Below are 17,729 nucleotides of genomic sequence, written 5' to 3'. Positions count from 1 at the left end.
AGGTTCGATCCCAGGTGGAATCTGACGTCACGTATACACACTAGGGATGGAATTTGATAGGAACTCACAGATTATGAGTCCACTCTCAATATCACTTATTGAATCAATTCTCTATTCAATTTGATTCTCATTAGCTGAGGAAATTAAATATTTTGCAATCAGGTTTGTTTGCAAAGTCTTTCAGATATGAGGTATAAATTTACATTTTCGCATTTGATTTGGTCAAAATAATTTAAACATCATTAGATATTGTAGTGACGTCTGGTCGACACGTGATGATGGAGGATCGGACAAACCTGTTACTCAGGTACCAACAGATGATCTTTTTTTTTTTTTTTTTTGTCTGTTTTTGCTTCCAGACGGAGGAAGACTACATTCCATACCCAAGTGTCCACGAGGTAGACTGTGTTGCAGTGACATTTTTCTCTTTCTCAACTTTACCTTTTACACTAGTTTCTTTTTTAGCTGTCTTTTCCTGCTGCGCGTCAGACGTTTGTTTGCGTTTTTGGAACAGGTACTGGGTAGAAAAAGCCCCTTTCCTCTCATCCTCCTGCCTCAGTTTGGAGGATACTGGATCGAGGGCACCAACCACGATGTCAGCAACACAGTGGACAGCGAGCCGGGACAGCCTCTGTCTCCCAACACCCGAACCAAGCTGGAGTGTAACACAACAGCACCGCTGTACAGGAAACACTTCCTGGGGAAGGTCAGTGACCTCTGGTCCAGTTTTACCGATCTGTCTTTTTAATATTTGTCATTTAGATTGACATCACAATGAAATTACGATGGAATTGGCTCGCAACGCAACTGGAATAGAAAGAATTCTATGCAGTAAAAAAATAAAAATGTATGCATAGAAAAATAAACCTAAAAATAAAATAATTACACAGTAATAATTTACAAGATAAATGTAAATGTTTTGCTCTTTCTGAGCCTGGCTGTTTAGACATCAAGTGTTTTTAAAAATGTAAGCCTTGATTTTTATATATTTGTTTTCTTTTATAATCCTGCAGTTATCTTGTCAATACGTACAACTGAGTTCAAACCAGATCTGAGTCCCATTATTTCTATAGAATATTTCACACTAATTTTCACTCCATATTTAGTTCATTCAAAGCAATGAAGAAACTCTCAGTGGATGAAACCACTCACTGTGCTGCTAATAAAGACACATTAGGGATTCCTCCATCTATTATTCATGCACACACACACTAACGTATCTATTCTACTTTTAGCAGAAGCAGCTTTTTTAGAAGCGGCAGAAGAAAAGTGCTGTTCTCAGATTGGAAGTGTTACGACTCGGGGGCTGCACACACATCACCCGCACGTTAGCGTGTGATTACGACCGACACTAATGACTGTATTCACGTCCTGCGTCCACAGGAACACTTTAATTACTATTCACTGGACAATGCCCTCGGACACATGGTGTTCTCCATGAAGTACGACGTGATCGGAGGCCAGGAGCATCTCCGGCTAATGCTCAGGTAACACTTAGTATTCATATGGGGGCGCTGTCCACTCCTGTTCACGGTGGACGATGGATTTTGTAGAAAAATTAAATAAAAAAAAAATCTGGTTTATAAAAAAAAATGTTTCTTCAAATATTCTAAGAATAAGTGAAATATTTCCGTGTATTTTCCTGCTGTGGGTTTCATTAGAGTCATAAAGCTGGAGAGTGTCAACATCTCTGTCACAGACCAGAGACAGATGGACTATTTAGGCCAGGGGGAAGAGAGAGGGGATCAGGGGGGACACTCTGATGGTAGTCCATCATCTTTTTCAATCTAACTGACCGACTGTTTTATGATCTCACCAGGACCAAACTGAAAACCTACCACGATGTGATCCCCATTTCCTGTCTGACAGAATTTCCCAACGTGGTTCAAATGGCCAAGGTAAAAAGAAACAACACTGTCTCTAACGAGGTTAATCAGTGTCTCAACTCTTCTGACCTTTTTGTGATCGTTTCAAAACTAAAGCTCGTTTGTGAAGACGTCAACGTGGATCGATTCTTTCCTGTCCTGTATCCAAAAGTAAGATCCTGTTTGTTTATTTTTCAAATTACTTATAATTTTCTATACATGTTCACCTTCATGTTCATATGTAGGAAAGTCATCTGTGCTTTTTTCAGATTAAAACAGTTTTGCACTATCAATAATCGACAATAAAATGCCATAGAAAAACAAAACAAATTTTTTTTTTTACCAAATGATTCATGGTCTGGAACTGGTCTGAGACCCAGCAGTTGGTCACATCACATTTCGCTATACAAAAAACCCCAAACTAACTAACTTACAAACTAAGATTTTTAATACGTTTAGTTAAATTTTTATATTTAAAAAAAATCCTGTTTTTTTCTATACTTATACTTCTCTTTTTGTTCTTTTTGTTACTGTTGTCATTCACAGGCCTCAAGACTTATCGTCACGTTTGATGAACATGTCATAAACAACAACTTTAAATTTGGGGTCGTCTATCAAAAGTATGGACAGGTGGGTCGGTGACAGGAAATGTGTCATTTCAACCTCAAACTTTACGCTGTAATTATTGATGTTCTGGAAACGAGTCACTTTGAGCTCAACCTTAAGTTAACGCGGCTGTTTTCATCGCAACCTACTTGTTAAGCATATAAAAGCTGGGGGCACTTCACGTTTGAATTTGTTATTTTGTTTAAATCCACACTGCTGATCCCTCACAGCAGTTCAGGTGTTTTGTTGAATAAACTGTGAATCCGCTAATAAATATTTTATTAGGGCTTTAGGGCCAGTTTAGTTCATGTTTGAATATTTTTAATTCAGTTATAAAATAAATTTAAAAAAAAGCTAAATTCTTCTCGTGTATTTTAATACTGTATGCAGTGGTTATCTTAGCTTGTAATTCGTTCTAATCTTTCACCCAATTGAGCGACCACAGACTGCTAACGCGGTCGTTAAGTTAGCTTGGTGTAACTCCGACAACACCCGTTAATAAACACAAATCGTTTTCCTGTTCTCTACCGGACGGTGAGAAAGTCAACAAAATAAAAGCCTGGGGTCCTAATTACGACTCAGTAAACATCTTATGTCATCATCGTCCCCGATGGACAACAACGGAACCAATCATCAGTATAAATGGAGCATACTGTTTGTTTTGAGGCTAGCGTCTGCAGCCGCATCCTGACTCCACATGTTGACAATAGCTAATCAACCCTCCACCACTGATGGGTGTTATAGTCTCCGACCTGCCTGCTATCTCCAGCCTTAATCGATCTGAGCTTCGTTAGTCGTCCCGAACACAAGTCTGGTGTGTTTGAACAAGATGATAAATACATGTGGAGATACATTTTACTCACGGAGTAGTGATTGATTGTAGTAAAAAATTACATTTAAGTGTGTTTATAGCTGTTCAGTTAAGATATCTGCCCAAAAGGACATCATTAAGTCTGTCCTCTCTATTGCTTCACCTGTGTTTTCTTTGCAAACCCTACATGCAAATATTTCCCAAAAAGTAAACAGTTAATTAATGAACACAAAGTGGTGGTTTATGTACTTAACGTGTCCCTTATATCTACAACCAAAAAGTTTATTTTAACAGGTTTGACTTCTTTAAGAAGTCAGAAATGTGTAAACAAGAATCTCTAAATGAGCACGAAAAAAGATTGGTGCGATTATATTCTCACAAATGTTTTTCCTTTTAATCTGAACCATAAAAACATGGTCAACGAAACAGTCTTTTATTCACAGTGCTGTTAAATATTGATATAATTCATGGCACACAATTAAAACCCTTGCTTTTTAGACTGCACGTTTTCATTTTTTAAAAAGCATTTTTTGATTTAATCGTTGTCGTTTTCGGTTGCTCTGGTCTGATTACAGACCTCGGAGGAAGAGCTCTTTGGCAACAGCGAAGAGAGCGCTGCGTTCGTGGAATTTCTGGAGTTTTTAGGGGAAAAAATTGAGCTGCACAACTTCAAAGGGTGAGTGAGTATTGAAAACAAAATGTCATAGTTTTATGGTAATTTTTTTCCCCACATAACGGAAAATTGACTTGTCGTCCTTCAGTTTCCGCGGAGGATTAGATGTGACTCATGGACAGACCGGGACCGAATCTGTCTACTGCAACTACCGCAACAAAGAGGTCATGTTCCATGTGTCCACAAAGCTGCCTTACACAGAGGGGGACACGCAGCAGGTACCGTGCTGTCACACACCTTTCATAATTTGCAGCCAGGCAGGTTCTTGGTGAACGTTATTTGCGTTTATGTCCCTGTTGCACCGATATGTGACAACAGACTGTTGTAAAAGGAAATGTTTTCTTTTTAAAAAGTAAGTTTTTAATGTGATTCCCTTTAAATCGACCGATGTGTTTATTTAATGTATGAGGTAATGCAGTAAAATACTGTATGTGTTTAAGCGACACCTTTGAGACCGCCAGCGCTTCTAAAGCATTTCTCGGGAAACACCACCCCCTGGTGGTATTTTTAATACTCTCGTAAAAAGGACAAAACAACAGCAACGAAACTAAATGTATTAAAAATGGTTGTTGTTAAAATATGTAAAACCGGATAAAACTAAAACGGATAATTCTGTTTTCAAATGTAACATATATTATACAATAAACCATCGGAAAGAAGTACAAAAAATATTAAACTAAATATTTGAAATATCTGTAAAACTTTTTAACATTTGCCAAATTAAATTAATTTAAAATGCATTATTTGGAGATGATATATTGTTAAGAAATGGAGACAAATATTGGCTGATGCTTCTTTTTTTTCCAAAAAAAATTGTCAGCAGTTGTCACTGCCTTTAAATTACAGCTGTAAAATACGTGTCGGAATAAAACCAGGGCCAACAGGGTGCACTGCAGAAAAAGTTTGTAATTGTAATTGTTGTAAATTGACCATCACTGACATTCCGTTGTTGCCACTGTCAACAGTCAAACTGCATGATAACAGTTCACCATTTGTTGGCAGCTACAGAGAAAGAGACACATAGGGAATGATATCGTTGCCATCATATTCCAAGAGGAAAACACTCCCTTCGTTCCCGACATGATCGCCTCCAACTTCCTCCATGCTTATGTTGTGGTGCAGGTGGTCAACCCATGTTCCAGCAATGTCCTCTACAAGGTGGATTTTTTTTGTCCTCTTTAGAAACTTTCATTTTCCATTCTTGTTCAATAACTGACATATATTTATACTCTACATTTTTTTTAAGGTTTCAGTCACGGCTCGTGATGACGTACCATTCTTTGGCCCGGCACTTCCAAACCCTGCCATCTTCAAAAAAGTATGCGTGTGACCCTGACTCTACCCGTGTGAATTTTCTTCAGTTCATTTTCTCACTGTTTCGTCCTCTTCTCTGTCTTTCTGGTCCTGTTTCCGACCAACCATCTCCTCTCAGGGCCCTGAATTCCATGAATTCCTTTTTACCAAGCTCATTAATGCTGAGTATGCCTGCTACAAAGCTGAGAAATTCGCCAAATTAGAGGTGAGTTACTAAAATAAAAATAATAAAAAAAATCTCAAATACTCCACAGTCTTTGGTATCAGTACTGTAAATGAACTGTCTTCTGGTATGTCATGTCCTACGTTGTGTCCCAGGAGAGGACGCGCTCAGCGCTGATAGAGACGCTGTATGAGGAGCTGCATTCAAACAGCCAGGCCATGATGGGACTCGGACCGGAGGATGACAAGCTGGAAAACGGCAGTGGAGGCGGAGGCTTCTTTGAGTCCTTCAAGGTACAGTGAACTGGAGCAGCATCAGTGGAGTGGGTCTCCACTCTGATGGAACAAATAAAACCAAACACAGGTGTAGTGATGTAGACACGTCTGTCTTCAAATGTCTCGGCCGATCAAATCAGACGACCTTTGGAATTATAACATCAGTCTTAGAACTTTTTGACCGTATTCACTAATCAATTATCCTGTTCAACTTCAACTGAGTGACATAACTACATTTCTTTCATATTTTATCTACATTACTGCACATATAACCTTCATTGCTACATGAAGTAGGTAAAATACTGCACATATTACCTACATTATGATAAAGCTACTGTATATTACTGTGCAGATTTACTCCATTACTGTGGATGAATTTAAAGACTGCATGCATTGACATCAGCTCATGTGAGAGCTGCAGCAGTCTTAACCCCGCCCCTAATGCTCTCAGTGGTTGAGATGAGTGATGTCACAGTCCCAAACTGGTGCTGACCACGCCCCCTGACCCAGAGTTTGTCTCTGTGAGTATTTAGCAAATTAATAATAATAAAAAAAAATCATCGTTACCGGTCATTATGTTACGCATTAAGTAGGTTATTATTTAGAAGGATTTTTTTTATTTATTTTTTTAAATCTCTTTAATCTACAGTATGTTTTAAAGGTCAGGCTGGTGTGATGTTCCGTGGCTCTAACTGTTTCTCTTTCAGGACCAGTGTTATTGTCTGTCTCTGATCTAATCCGATGACCAGACTCTCGGCTGCTCTGCTCTGTTCTGTTCTGCTGCTTCACTCCATTTTCAGCTTCTTCCATTGTTTGTTCTGCTCTTTTCATTCCTTCTGTTCAGTCACTTCTTCATACAGACGTCTAATCTTTCCAGTCTTTTCTTATATAAAAAAACAACCAAACCTTTAAATCTTTAACGATCAGATGCCTTCAACTCATCACTGGTGAAGTGGGCTTTGAACTTCCTCTTTTCTTTGATAAAATCTGAACCTGGACATCCGTCTACTTCCTGTCTCTTCTTCTACTGTGTAAAGTCTTGGACTGGATTGGTCAGTGTTCACAGACAGCCCCCAGGACCCTCTGTGTCTGGACTGATGTACAGTGAAGCTCCCCGTGGTCAGCATCTTCTCAATCTGTCCCCTCCTCCTCATCCTCCTCCTCCTCTTCCTCCTCCTCATGTCTCTTTGTAGCGAGTGATCCGCACCAGGAGCCAGTCCATGGATGCCATGGGTTTTACTTTGAAGAAGGCACCCTCAATCTCCAGTTTCAGCGGAAACTTGGGCCACAGCCCAGCAGAGAGTCTCAAATTCCCCGGGATAGTAAGTACAGCTCTACCGCTCCTGCTCTGGGGTCCGGCAGGTCTCGCCTCTCTTTACCCCCCTCTGCCCCCTGGGGGTCGTTCTAAAACAACTCATATCTTCTCCTCCCTCACTCGCCTGCTGCACTAACTTCTAATACAGTAGAAGAGGGTCGTGTCCACTCACTGGACCTCTGTGTCTGTCTTATTAACTCACGTGTCAACTCTGTCTTCTACTGGGTTGTTTTACTGGTTTTCTCTGTCCTGGATTCTGAAGAGTTTACTTTTTATCCTATTATTATTATTATTATTATTCATGTGTTATTTATATATATAAATGTGTGCCTATGAAAATGAAGTCACACAGTGGAAGAAATGATCAGTGCGTTTGCCTCACTGCGAGGTAGGTCAGCGGTTCTGTTGGTTCAATCACTGGTTCTCGGCCTGTTCAACTACTGCAGTTCTTCGTCCTCTGTTTTTCTTCGTCTTCTTCTTCTTCTTCATCTCTTCTCTCACGGCCTCGTGGCTCACCTGCTTCGACTGACTCATCATTTTTTCCTCCACCATGCAGCTGACTGCGTTTGAACTTTGAACTCCAGAAATGTTCCTCAGTGAAAACATGCTTTGATTTTTTTTATTTTATTTTTATTTTTTTGATGATTGACTGCATGGAACCTCATATATATTTGTTTTCTCTCCCCTCTCTCTGCTCTCTGTTCTCCCCTGTGTCATCTGTCATTACTGTCACCTCTCTCTCTCTTTCTCTCTCTCTCTCTCTCTCTCTCAGTCATTGCTTGTCCCAGGCAAAAGTCCCAGTAAATATGGACGTCGTGGCAGTGCCATAGGGATAGGAACAGTAGAAGAGGTTCATGTCTAATTCTTATTTTGTCACCCTTTCATTGAGATCTGTTTTATCTGCAACATTCTGCTGCTTCAAGGCCTTAGTTGTCACTTAATGTGATTTTTTTTTTGCTTTAAAATGTTTGTTTTTTTTAGCCTAAATAACTCCTTTGGTCAGGACTTAAGACTGAATCATGAACAAAAGTGTTCACAGTCTGTTGCTAAGCCATTAACAGCCGCTCTGTAGTCAATTTGTTGCAGTATTTGCTGCATGTATTTTCCTCATATAGTGTTTTATTACAGAGTACATTACATTAAATAATAATAATTAAATAATAAAAAACTAAATTATTAAATTATTTTGTCGTAGAAAACACTAAAAAAAAGTTATTATTTAAGTTTTTAAAGTCTCTTTGAAGCCATGGAGAACAATCATCTTTTTTTTTTTTTTTAAGTTGCTGAGTCTTTATAATGGGAGATGAAAGGAACAGAGCGTTGGCTGAGGAGCACATTAAGTCCTGGACTCTGGAGCCTTTAAATCCATCTTTTCTCTCCCACATCAGTGCCTCCTGCTGTCGGCTGGCAGGACGGCTCGACATTAAGCTGCTCAGTGCATACTTGATTTTTTTTTTTTATCATAGTGACAACTCCAAATAGGAAGAGGCAGCGCAAAATATTCAGCATGAACTGCTTTAAAAAGGCATTAAAATGTCGAGAGTACATTAAAGGCAAAGGAAATATTTCTGACAGTGACAGTCTCTCTCCCTCTCTCTCTAACTCACCCTCTCCCTCTCTCTCCCCCTCTCTCCCTGGCAGTCTCTGATAATCCCAGGTAAAAGTCCCACCCGGAAAAAAACTGGTCCTTTCGGCTCCAGGCGCAGCAGTGCAATAGGGATTGAAAATATTCAAGAAGTGCAGGAGAGGAGGTGAGAGAAGTGATGCTGTAATAATAATAATAAAATAATAATAATAATGATAAGAAGAAGAAGAAGAAAATAAGAATAAAAGCTTTATTATACGAGATTTGCATTCTGTCCTCAAAGCAGTGAAATAAATAATATATGGAGTACATGAATAAGTTCCAAGACACATATTGTATTTTCAATACTTTATTCATGAGGCAGTACTTTAAAACCAGTGACTGTCTTTTCCTGCTTGTCTTTTTTTTGTGTGTGTTGTTCCCTTTTGCGGTAAGCTTGACGTTCATTTCATAACTAATAAATGTTTTTGTTTCAGCAGAGAATCATCTCCAAATACCCAGAAGACCCCTGACAGTGGTCATGTCTCTCAAGACCCCAAATCTGACAATTCATCCAATCAGAGTTCTCCAGAAGTCCTCACTACTGCCAAAAACAGGTATGTATAAACACACACACACACACATGGTGGTGGTCTAAATAAATCAAATATAAAACGTCTCATTTCTTGTTCTCCAGAAGTCCTCACTACTGCCAAGAACAGGTATGTATAAACACACACACGGTGGTGGTCTAACTATATCAAATATATAACAGCCTCATTTCTCAACAACAACAACGATCTTTAATTGGAGTCAGATTCCTCTTTGTACCACTAGATGACGCCCTCGTGCCACCAGTGGTACGGGTACCATAGTTTGAAAACCACTGCAGTAGAACAAACACAGTTTGAAAACCACTGCAGTAGAACATGAATGGACGTTGTAATAAACAGGAGTTTGTCTGTGCCGTCGTCTGATTAAGCCAGTGTTCAGTTCTCTTTTTGGTGGCAGGACCCCCTCCATCCCTGAGGGTCACGACCTTTCCCGCTCCTCCTCCAACGCCAGCAGCTTCGCCAGTGTGGTGGAGGAGAACGAGGCCACGGAGGACTACGACACAGGCATGGTGGGTGAAGTACCCAGTGTGTACGCAGTGTGTGTGTGTGTGTGTGATCTTCTACCTGACCTTTTGTGACCCCTGCTGTCTGTAGGAGAGTTTGTCGTCGGCCGGCACGCCACACAAGCGCGACTCCTTCATCTACAGCAACTGGCTGGAGGACAGCATCAGCAGCAGCAGCACCACCAGACGCGGGAGCTCCCCAGGTGAGGGGGGACGGAGGGAGGGAGGGACGGTGGCGATGCAAAAATGGACGACAGTTTTAGAAGTGCTGTATATTAGCTGTTAGCTGTTAGCCTCTCTGACAAGATGAATGTGGATGTATTTTAATATTTACAAAATATATATAATCAATTTACATCAAAATATTGAAAAAAAACAAAGTCAGTATTACATGTGTACCTGTTAAACAATAGATCTAAAATATTTATTTCGTCACGACTTGAAATGTAACCATTGATTTAACACAGTTGTGTCTGGACTTTTCTCCTTCAGGTCCTGGTAAACCTGAACGAGGAAAGGGAACAGAAGTCCGGATCAAACTGGAACGACCTCACGACCGTCAGTCCTCGTCGGTAGGTGTTGTGTACAAAAAGTACTTCTATAAATAAATAATGATGTAGTCTCATACTTTAATATGTGTGTTTTCTCACACGCTGTGCAGAAGTGTTAACTCCTCATATTTGGTTGTGTCCTGGACCACCATCTCCAGGTCAGATGTTTCTCACTACAATAATAATTAAAAAAAAATTGCTTTTTAAACCATTATTTAAAAAAATTATATTTGCTTTTGAAACCATTCAATAAAAAAATTATATTTGCTTTTGAAACAATTAATTTCACCAAGCATTATGCATTAACTGGTTCTGACTGGTTGTTTCTAACTCTCTGTTCCCAGCATTCCCATGAGCCACAGTCCTTCTGGGAGATGATACAGGTGCAGGTGCTCGCCATGACAACGAAGGAGATGAAGAAGATGATTTGATTAGGGAATGCAGGTGAAGCCTGACCTGCCTGTTTGTCACTGAGTGTCCGAGACAAGGAATCCATCAGCCTGGACAACACTAGAGAAAAGAAGAGAGAGAGAGAGGAGAGCGTCCGGCTTTTACACATCGTTGCTTCCTCTGACACGTTTTTGCCTTGTTTGTTTTTTTTTCCGTTTCCAAAGCACTTTTTGTTTTATCCACAAAGGTTAAGGTTGTGCCGTTCACAGCTGGGTGGGTTCAGACAGTGCCTGTTCTCTTGTCTCGATTTATCTTTACATAGATTTCAGACGGAGGTTTATCTACGACATGATCACTAGTTTATTTGTGCTTACCACGTCGGTACAGTTTGGCTCTGTGATGCTCTGTAATGCATTCATGGTATGAAATATTCAGCGTCAAATGTGATTATTTTATTCAAGAATATAATCAAGGTAGATATTTTTTTAACATGATTTCTTTCTGGCAGAACACCAAAAGGACTGTGGAGCTTCACCTCTGCTGGCTGCAAATTAGGTTTCAAAACGTAACACTACACATAAATGCAAAACAAAATGTACTCGAAATAAATGGAATGGCCTTAAAGCTTAAACATGCGATGTGTGACACACACGTCTGCAGCAGGTCACGCTCTAAACATCAATGTAGTCAGTGAAGTCACTTCAGAGACACAATGGTCTCCCTCAAAATCTGTGGCACGATTTTCACTAGTGCTGTCTGTGAAGTCTGTTTTTATGTGGATGTGTTTGTCAGTTGGTGATTTTACAGTTATTTTTTACTCTGCTGTGTTTGCATGTGGAGACCAGTCTCTGCAGCATGCTCTCTGTTGTTCCTTTACCTTTTAATATTTCTATTAGGGATGTCAGATATTAACTTTATGCCGATATTGTCCAAACACTTAATTTCCGATTCCAATATCAACCGATACCGATATAGGCCTGCTAACCTCTATCTATTTATTTATCTGTACAAATCACTGTACGAGCATGAGATTAATTAAATAAGCTGCAATGCTGCCATCTAGTGACTTCGAGCGTAAAATATACAGTCGTTTATCCCCAAAACTATTTTTAGGGCACACATTATTTGGCGAAACTCAGGCATTGCGTTATTGGGTTTTCATTATCGGAGGAAAAACCCATATCGATTGTGACAGATATTACATAATATGCTAATATCGAGCCGATATTATCGGACATCCCTACTTTTTATTATTTATTGATTTAGTTTGTGCTGAAGTGGCGTTGATCCACGTCTGCTTCACTGTTCCTGCTGTGGTGACCACAATCAGCATCCTGCCATACGGTGTGTGTGTAGTAAAATGTAAAGTCGTTTAAGCTCTGGGGGTTTTCTTTTCTAGGCTCTGATCTCTTCATGTGCAATGACTTTTGCAATGCAATTACCAGGAATAGGGTGAATATTTATTTAAGAAATGTGAAACAGCATAGCTCCAAATGTGACTACTGATTTTGTAAATAGATACACATTTGGAGAACATTCTCCACGATGTAGAGGTCGTTCATTTCATATGGTGACTGACTGACCAACACCATGAAACAACTGCCAAGTTACCAGTTGATTGATTTTTCTCATACAGTTAAATGTTTTGTACAATAAAGTTATTTTACTGTTCTGTAAAAGGGAAGGTCTCACAGTGAATCCTCCGGATCATTTAAGTTGCCTTATCATCTCAAACTGATGTTGTGAATACGGTAAGTTCTTCAAAAACCAGCACCATTTACGACTTAGCAAATGTTGTGTTGTGGTTATTTTTATTGTAAATAAATGCCCCACCGACCTGAACTATTGTCTGCATCATCTTTGCTCTCCTCTTTTTTTTAACTGTATTCTTGTCTTTTTTTCATTCATATTTTAGTAATTTGGACACAAATTCAATGTGAAAATCTCCATGAATAAATAATGTGACGAGGCTCCCCGAGTGTATCTAAAACTAGAGCAATCTAAAAGTAGAAACTTCTTTTTTTTCTAAGGGACAAAACAAATCGGTTTTATTGAGTCTGAGAAAAATGAGAATTTCACAAAATATAAATATTTTTGTCACGTTATATACACAATGCCTACGTCAGTGTGAAGGAGCTACAAAAATTCGTATTCTACTACAACGACCATTATTATTATTATTATTATTATCGTCATTGGCGTAAATGCCCCTCTACCTGCGGAACTGTTCTCTTCCGTAAGAAACAGGAAACGTACGGAGTCTGCGCTGCACACACCGGATATGCCCTGTTGAAGTCACATTGAAGAAGAAATTCCCGGTCACTGCATAAACCGGTAAGATAATAGTGCTTTTATATTAACGTGTTTCTTTGAATATTTGTCTTGTTAATTATCCGTGTTAATCTTTAAGTTTTATTTTCTTTTACTTTTCCAAATAAATACATGTTGTCAAAAGCGGAGCTTGTGTTAGCATTAGCAACGTCAACGCAGTCTTGAGAACCGTGGTTAGACATGACAACATGCTTCCATTTTTTATACTATAACGTTATCTCCTGGTGACTTTATTTCAGATATTTTTAGAACTTTGACCTAAAACTAGCGTAAAAGTATTATTGCGCTGATAAAGTGTAAACTGTCATCTATTCAACCATTTTATAAGAAAACCCATAGAAAGCTTCACTTTTCAAATATAATGAGAAGAACGTCACTTATCAATTTGCAAAGCTGATGTGAGAAATGTTTGGAATAACGAATACTTTTACTTAATAATCCTATCTTGTCCGCTGCACTAGTTGTTGTTGTCTTAGGTGAACTGTTCTACGAATGTCAGTATTTGGTCTCACTATTCTGCTATTTGTTTTACTTATGAGCATCTGTGCTCGAGCTGCTTACCTGATGATGTCACACTGTACCGCTGTGTTATTAAAACTATTATATTCTCTGATATTTAGGATGAATGCTCACATGATACATTCCTAATGACATCGTAATTTAGATGAATTTTTACGATGTGGGCTTCAAGAGTTGTTCCTTACCTCGGTCGCAGGGCCAGTTGTAAGTACATGTATTTACCTTTCTTACTTTCTATTATGTTGTGTGTGTGATAATTCATTAAAAACTATAATTTTTTTTTATACCTTCAGGTGTACTTCAGACATATGGAAAAACCTTGACAGGACGTGTCCCTCAAACCTTTCCCGCCACATGCTTCTCAGTTCAACAAGGACTTAAAAACTATTCAACAGCAGCAGACAACACGCCTCCTCCTCGATGGATACAGTTGGAACCAGAGTTAGAGGAGGTGCTGGTGCCGCGTAAACTGTCAGTCAGCCCTTTGGAGAGCTGGCTGTCCATGCGATACTCCCTCCCTCCCCTGTTGGAAGCTCCGCAGCCGCTGGAGGAGGTTGAGCTGCTGGAAGAGAAGGTGCTGCCACCTATAGCCGTCCCCATCTTGGAGGATGAAATTGGTTCTGCCACACCTCTTCAGTGTAAGAACGTCCTGGAGATTAGACGACGGAAGATCAACCGGCACAAATATAGGAAGTTTCAAAAACGTATTCGATTCTTGAAGAAGAAAGTGCTGGAGGGCAGAGCAAGGAAGAAGCAGGCAAGTTTTTATTGTGTCTAAAATGTAAAATATATATTTCAAATCTTATATGTTTGATTTATTTTTCTACATAGTGTTTAATGAGGTGTAGGAAAATATTGATATACTAAAATATCACAAGAGTATTTTGTCTCACGATGCCGTATTGATGTTCTATACTATGATGAGAGTTTTTCTATGATTAAATTGTTTTTTTTTTTTTTTTAAACTCAATATATCGTATCATTATATCATTATAAAAATAACATGTTCTTCTTTTCCATTTTGCAGAAAAAGTTTGAACAGGAAGTGAATAGGATTTGGAGACGCGCCGGACTCAGGAAAGAACCTGAAGGATGGAACATCCCAAAAATCTACATTAAACACGGAAACAGAAAACAGTGACAGTCTCTTCAGATTCTACTGAACGTCTCAGTAAAACAACTGTGTCTGAAACCGGCTGCTCTCTGCTCCCTGTACGTTTCTCTGTTTCTGACTGTTTCTTTGTGGAAATGGTAGGTCTTTATAATGTATAATTATCAACAAACGTCTGTATAAATCTAATAAAGAGATTTGTTGTCAGGCACAAACTGTGTATGCTGAAATTGTCTGTGTGCACAATACTGTAGTCTTAGTACGGCAGAGCAGTTACATACATAAGACAGTAGAGGGCAGTATTGTTCAAATAATGTTTTTCCCGTGAGCTTCAGGATGCTGGTTTATTATTATTGTTTTATTTAATTAGTAGGGAAATAATGATAAAATAAAAACAAAATTGAATTAAATATTTAAATATTATTATTATATTTACTCTGAATCCAAACAACCTAATCAAAATGTAAGTAATTAAAATAATTAGGTAAGTAAAATGTTTATAAAGAATTACCTAGTCTATAAGAAATCTGTACGCCATCTAAAGGACAGTTTCAGTAAATAATGATTATAATTTTATGACAAGTTTTATGACAATAAACGTTATTCCTTTAATATGTTGAGTGGAGAGAACCGTAAAGCAGGATTTTTATAAAGGTTGTGTTGGGGGGGAAAAAACTACCTGTGAAATCCTTATATTTTATAAACATATTTAAAGTCCAGTGAACTTTGTTGACGAGGCTGAACCTTTAGATCTGGAGGAGCTGAACGATTCCACAAGGAAGAACGGCCTCGATATATTTTATTTTATTTTCATATTGTGCAAGAAAGAAAAATAAAAAATAGACTTAAAAGGATCAGGTGAGATCATCATTTTATCTTTGGTATTCTTTTTATGTATGGAAAAAAATGAGCAATACTTTTTTTTTATGTTATACATTAAATTTATTTTTACCTTGTATATCTCATTGTTAATTCTCTTCTAATTTTTTTTCCCTCCTTTTTGTTGCAGCAGCATGTCAGTGTCTTCACTCAGACGTCAGTAAAGTGGAATCTAATCTGAAATAATCCAGGTTTGCTAACAGATCTAATACATTCTGTGCTCATAATTCCTTCCTCAGGGCATCAGCCCGGCATCACCTTCATGTTATTATAATTACTGTGTGGACTGTATGCTGTAACAATGACTGGATCCTGTTCAGGATTTCTTTTGCCAAACCTGAGTGTAAACAGATGTGTGTCTACCTGTGGACTTTTCTGTTTCTGCCCGTCCATAAAACACTTTTATTTATTCCTCCTCTCTGTTTGCTGCAGCAGCAGAAGGTGTTGAATTTCAGTGGATCTGGAGGAGGAGCCAGTCCAGACTCCAGACGTTCGACAAAACACAGCTGAGCTGCTGCCGTTGAACTTGAGGCATTTTGTGTTTTTATCATTTCATGCTCGCAGCCGCTCTGAGTCTGACAGGTTTTCACCTCCGCTGTCTGCACAGGGAAACGATGAACACACACCTCATTCTCCTCCACTGTAAGTAAACCACTTTTTTATCCAACTTTAAAAGTCTGAAAAAAACTCAAACTCCGAACTTAAACTGTCTTTGTTTCCATAATTGGATCCAGGTCACAGTCACTTTTCCTCCGGGGAGTTTCTGTGTTTCTGTTCATGTACACACTGCTGTTTCCCATTTGTTTTGTTTTTTTCAAAACAATATTTTTTTCTGATATATTTTTTAAAAACTCTGTGTTTTATTACCTATATTTCTGACCAGTGCCTTTGCATTGTTTTTTTTCCCCCCAAATATGTGGAAGGCATTTTATTTCAACAAACACTGAAACCAAGTGTGCGACGTTTATCATAATTATTCCGTCCAAACGTAACCATGAATCATGCTGTGATTGCTATAATTAAAGAAAAAAAATGAAACAAATAAATAAACATAAAATACCAAAAAGTCCACAACCTGCCATCACTGGGTTGGATCCATAGGTTTTTTTTTGTTTTTTTTTAAGAAACATGCACAAATCAGGCCACTGAGCAGAGGTTTGAAACCTAAAAAATGCAGGTGGATGAGACAGTTTTTGGTTTCATACAACAGGGAAGTAGTGTTTTCAAAAACGATTTTGACAAAAATAATCGTGTCAAGACGTCATAACACTTTAACCAAACCTGAACCAGTTTAAATGACTGAAACTTTGCATCTGGTTTTGATCTCACTTCATCAAAAAAGTTCCTCGGAATTCTACAAAGAAGAAGTTCTCTGAAGGAAACAAGTGTCTCGACTTAAATGCAGGACATGTAGAGAGACAGATGGTATAATTAAAAAAAAAAAAGTTAAATTTTTTTTTATGTTGTCTCTGGACTTTTTGACTGACCCTCGTACAGTTTTAGTAAAAAAAAACACGTTTGTTTTGCGACCTCTATGACCTTTCTGTGATTTTTGAATCCGGTCCCTGTCCTGAAATATTTTCCATCGTTTGTGTACTTGTTAAACCTGTGGAGAGGCAGCTGTGGCTGCAGCGTGTCGGAGTCAAACATGTGGTCTACGTGGGTTTTTCTCGGGCTTCAGGCCAATGTGTTTCTGCTTAATTGCGGTCTGAGAAGAGGAGTCAGCACAATCTGGCGGCCGCTCATTATGTGTGTCAGTAATGAGTGTTTCACTACCAGTGGTCCAGAGGGCATGGTGGGTGGGAGGGGAGGGGCAGAAGAGAGGAGGGGTAAATGGAGGGGGAGGGGTAGTTACCACCTCAGCTGTGTTTATGAGTTTTGTTTTAACGAAGGGGCAACGACATCAACGTGGCACCGAAAAGGTTTTGAGTTTAGACAGAAAGTCAACAACGTTCTATTACGACCTAAAGCAGGCATGAGCAAACTAAGGCCCGGGGGCCATATGTGGCCCATTCAGCTTTTCAATCTGATGTAACAACAAAATCTCTAAAATCTTTTCGATCCTAGAGATAGATTTTTTTTCAACCTTCCCACCCAGAGTTCACACTCACATTATATTGTTATTATATTGAATTGTTGTATAAGCCCCCCCCAGCCCTAACCCCCCCACTCCAAACATTTGAAAAGCATTTGAACTGACTCTTACTTTGCCTGAGCCCAGAGCCCAAACAGGTAGATGTTAAAA

General features: G+C 38.9%; 3 protein-coding genes across 16 annotated transcripts in view; all 3 read left to right on the top strand.

Annotated features, from left to right (window-relative positions):
- Window positions 1–12,230, top strand: part of rap1gapa (RAP1 GTPase activating protein a) — a 50,445-nt gene extending 38,215 nt beyond the window's left edge. For 10 of the 14 annotated variants that reach the window (XM_025059458.1, XM_017036201.2, XM_017036200.2 and 7 more), the window contains 21 exons: window positions 360–398; window positions 515–706; window positions 1,384–1,487; window positions 1,820–1,898; window positions 1,983–2,036; window positions 2,412–2,495; window positions 3,858–3,958; window positions 4,044–4,173; window positions 4,958–5,113; window positions 5,202–5,273; window positions 5,388–5,474; window positions 5,588–5,725; window positions 6,901–7,029; window positions 7,795–7,872; window positions 8,664–8,773; window positions 9,084–9,203; window positions 9,580–9,709; window positions 9,795–9,906; window positions 10,196–10,275; window positions 10,365–10,412; window positions 10,599–12,230. In XM_025059458.1, coding sequence (XP_024915226.1) covers window positions 360–398; window positions 515–706; window positions 1,384–1,487; window positions 1,820–1,898; window positions 1,983–2,036; window positions 2,412–2,495; window positions 3,858–3,958; window positions 4,044–4,173; window positions 4,958–5,113; window positions 5,202–5,273; window positions 5,388–5,474; window positions 5,588–5,725; window positions 6,901–7,029; window positions 7,795–7,872; window positions 8,664–8,773; window positions 9,084–9,203; window positions 9,580–9,709; window positions 9,795–9,906; window positions 10,196–10,275; window positions 10,365–10,373 — 2,004 coding nt within the window. In that variant the 3' untranslated portion in view covers window positions 10,374–10,412; window positions 10,599–12,230. The remainder of the gene's footprint in view (window positions 1–359; window positions 399–514; window positions 707–1,383; window positions 1,488–1,819; window positions 1,899–1,982; window positions 2,037–2,411; window positions 2,496–3,857; window positions 3,959–4,043; window positions 4,174–4,957; window positions 5,114–5,201; window positions 5,274–5,387; window positions 5,475–5,587; window positions 5,726–6,900; window positions 7,030–7,794; window positions 7,873–8,663; window positions 8,774–9,083; window positions 9,204–9,579; window positions 9,710–9,794; window positions 9,907–10,195; window positions 10,276–10,364; window positions 10,413–10,598) is intronic. The other 4 variants (XM_017036199.2, XM_008319230.3, XM_008319229.3 and 1 more) reach the window with 4 other exon arrangements.
- A 619-nt stretch (window positions 12,231–12,849) lies between these two features.
- On the top strand, window positions 12,850–14,820 carry aurkaip1 (aurora kinase A interacting protein 1). Its single transcript, XM_008319226.2, has 4 exons — window positions 12,850–12,978; window positions 13,596–13,698; window positions 13,788–14,251; window positions 14,522–14,820. Exons 2-4 carry the CDS (start codon window positions 13,653–13,655, stop codon window positions 14,633–14,635), a joined length of 624 nt encoding a protein of 207 aa, XP_008317448.1. The 5' UTR covers window positions 12,850–12,978; window positions 13,596–13,652; the 3' UTR covers window positions 14,636–14,820.
- Window positions 14,821–15,979: 1,159 nt separating this feature from the next.
- LOC103385361 (matrix remodeling-associated protein 8) overlaps window positions 15,980–17,729 on the top strand; it is an 11,829-nt gene continuing 10,079 nt past the window's right edge. The window contains exon 1 of the mRNA XM_025059059.1: window positions 15,980–16,126. The gene's annotated coding sequence lies outside the window, so the exon portion shown is untranslated. The remainder of the gene's footprint in view (window positions 16,127–17,729) is intronic.

The sequence above is a fragment of the Cynoglossus semilaevis genome, chromosome 10, assembly GCF_000523025.1.
Source record: "Cynoglossus semilaevis isolate Cse_v1.0 chromosome 10, Cse_v1.0, whole genome shotgun sequence".
Lineage (NCBI taxonomy): Eukaryota > Metazoa > Chordata > Actinopteri > Pleuronectiformes > Cynoglossidae > Cynoglossus > Cynoglossus semilaevis.
This window is presented reverse-complemented; position numbering and strand designations above follow the sequence as displayed.

Bases quoted from the DNA above. Each gene is read 5' to 3' on its own strand.
- aurkaip1 (XM_008319226.2), top strand. From the start codon at position 13,653: ATGTGGGCTTCAAGAGTTGTTCCTTACCTCGGTCGCAGGGCCAGTT. The intron at 13,699-13,787 runs GTAAGTACATGT...TTATACCTTCAG, and splicing joins CCTCGGTCGCAGGGCCAGTT to GTGTACTTCAGACATATGGA. The intron at 14,252-14,521 runs GCAAGTTTTTAT...TCCATTTTGCAG, and splicing joins GCAGAGCAAGGAAGAAGCAG to AAAAAGTTTGAACAGGAAGT.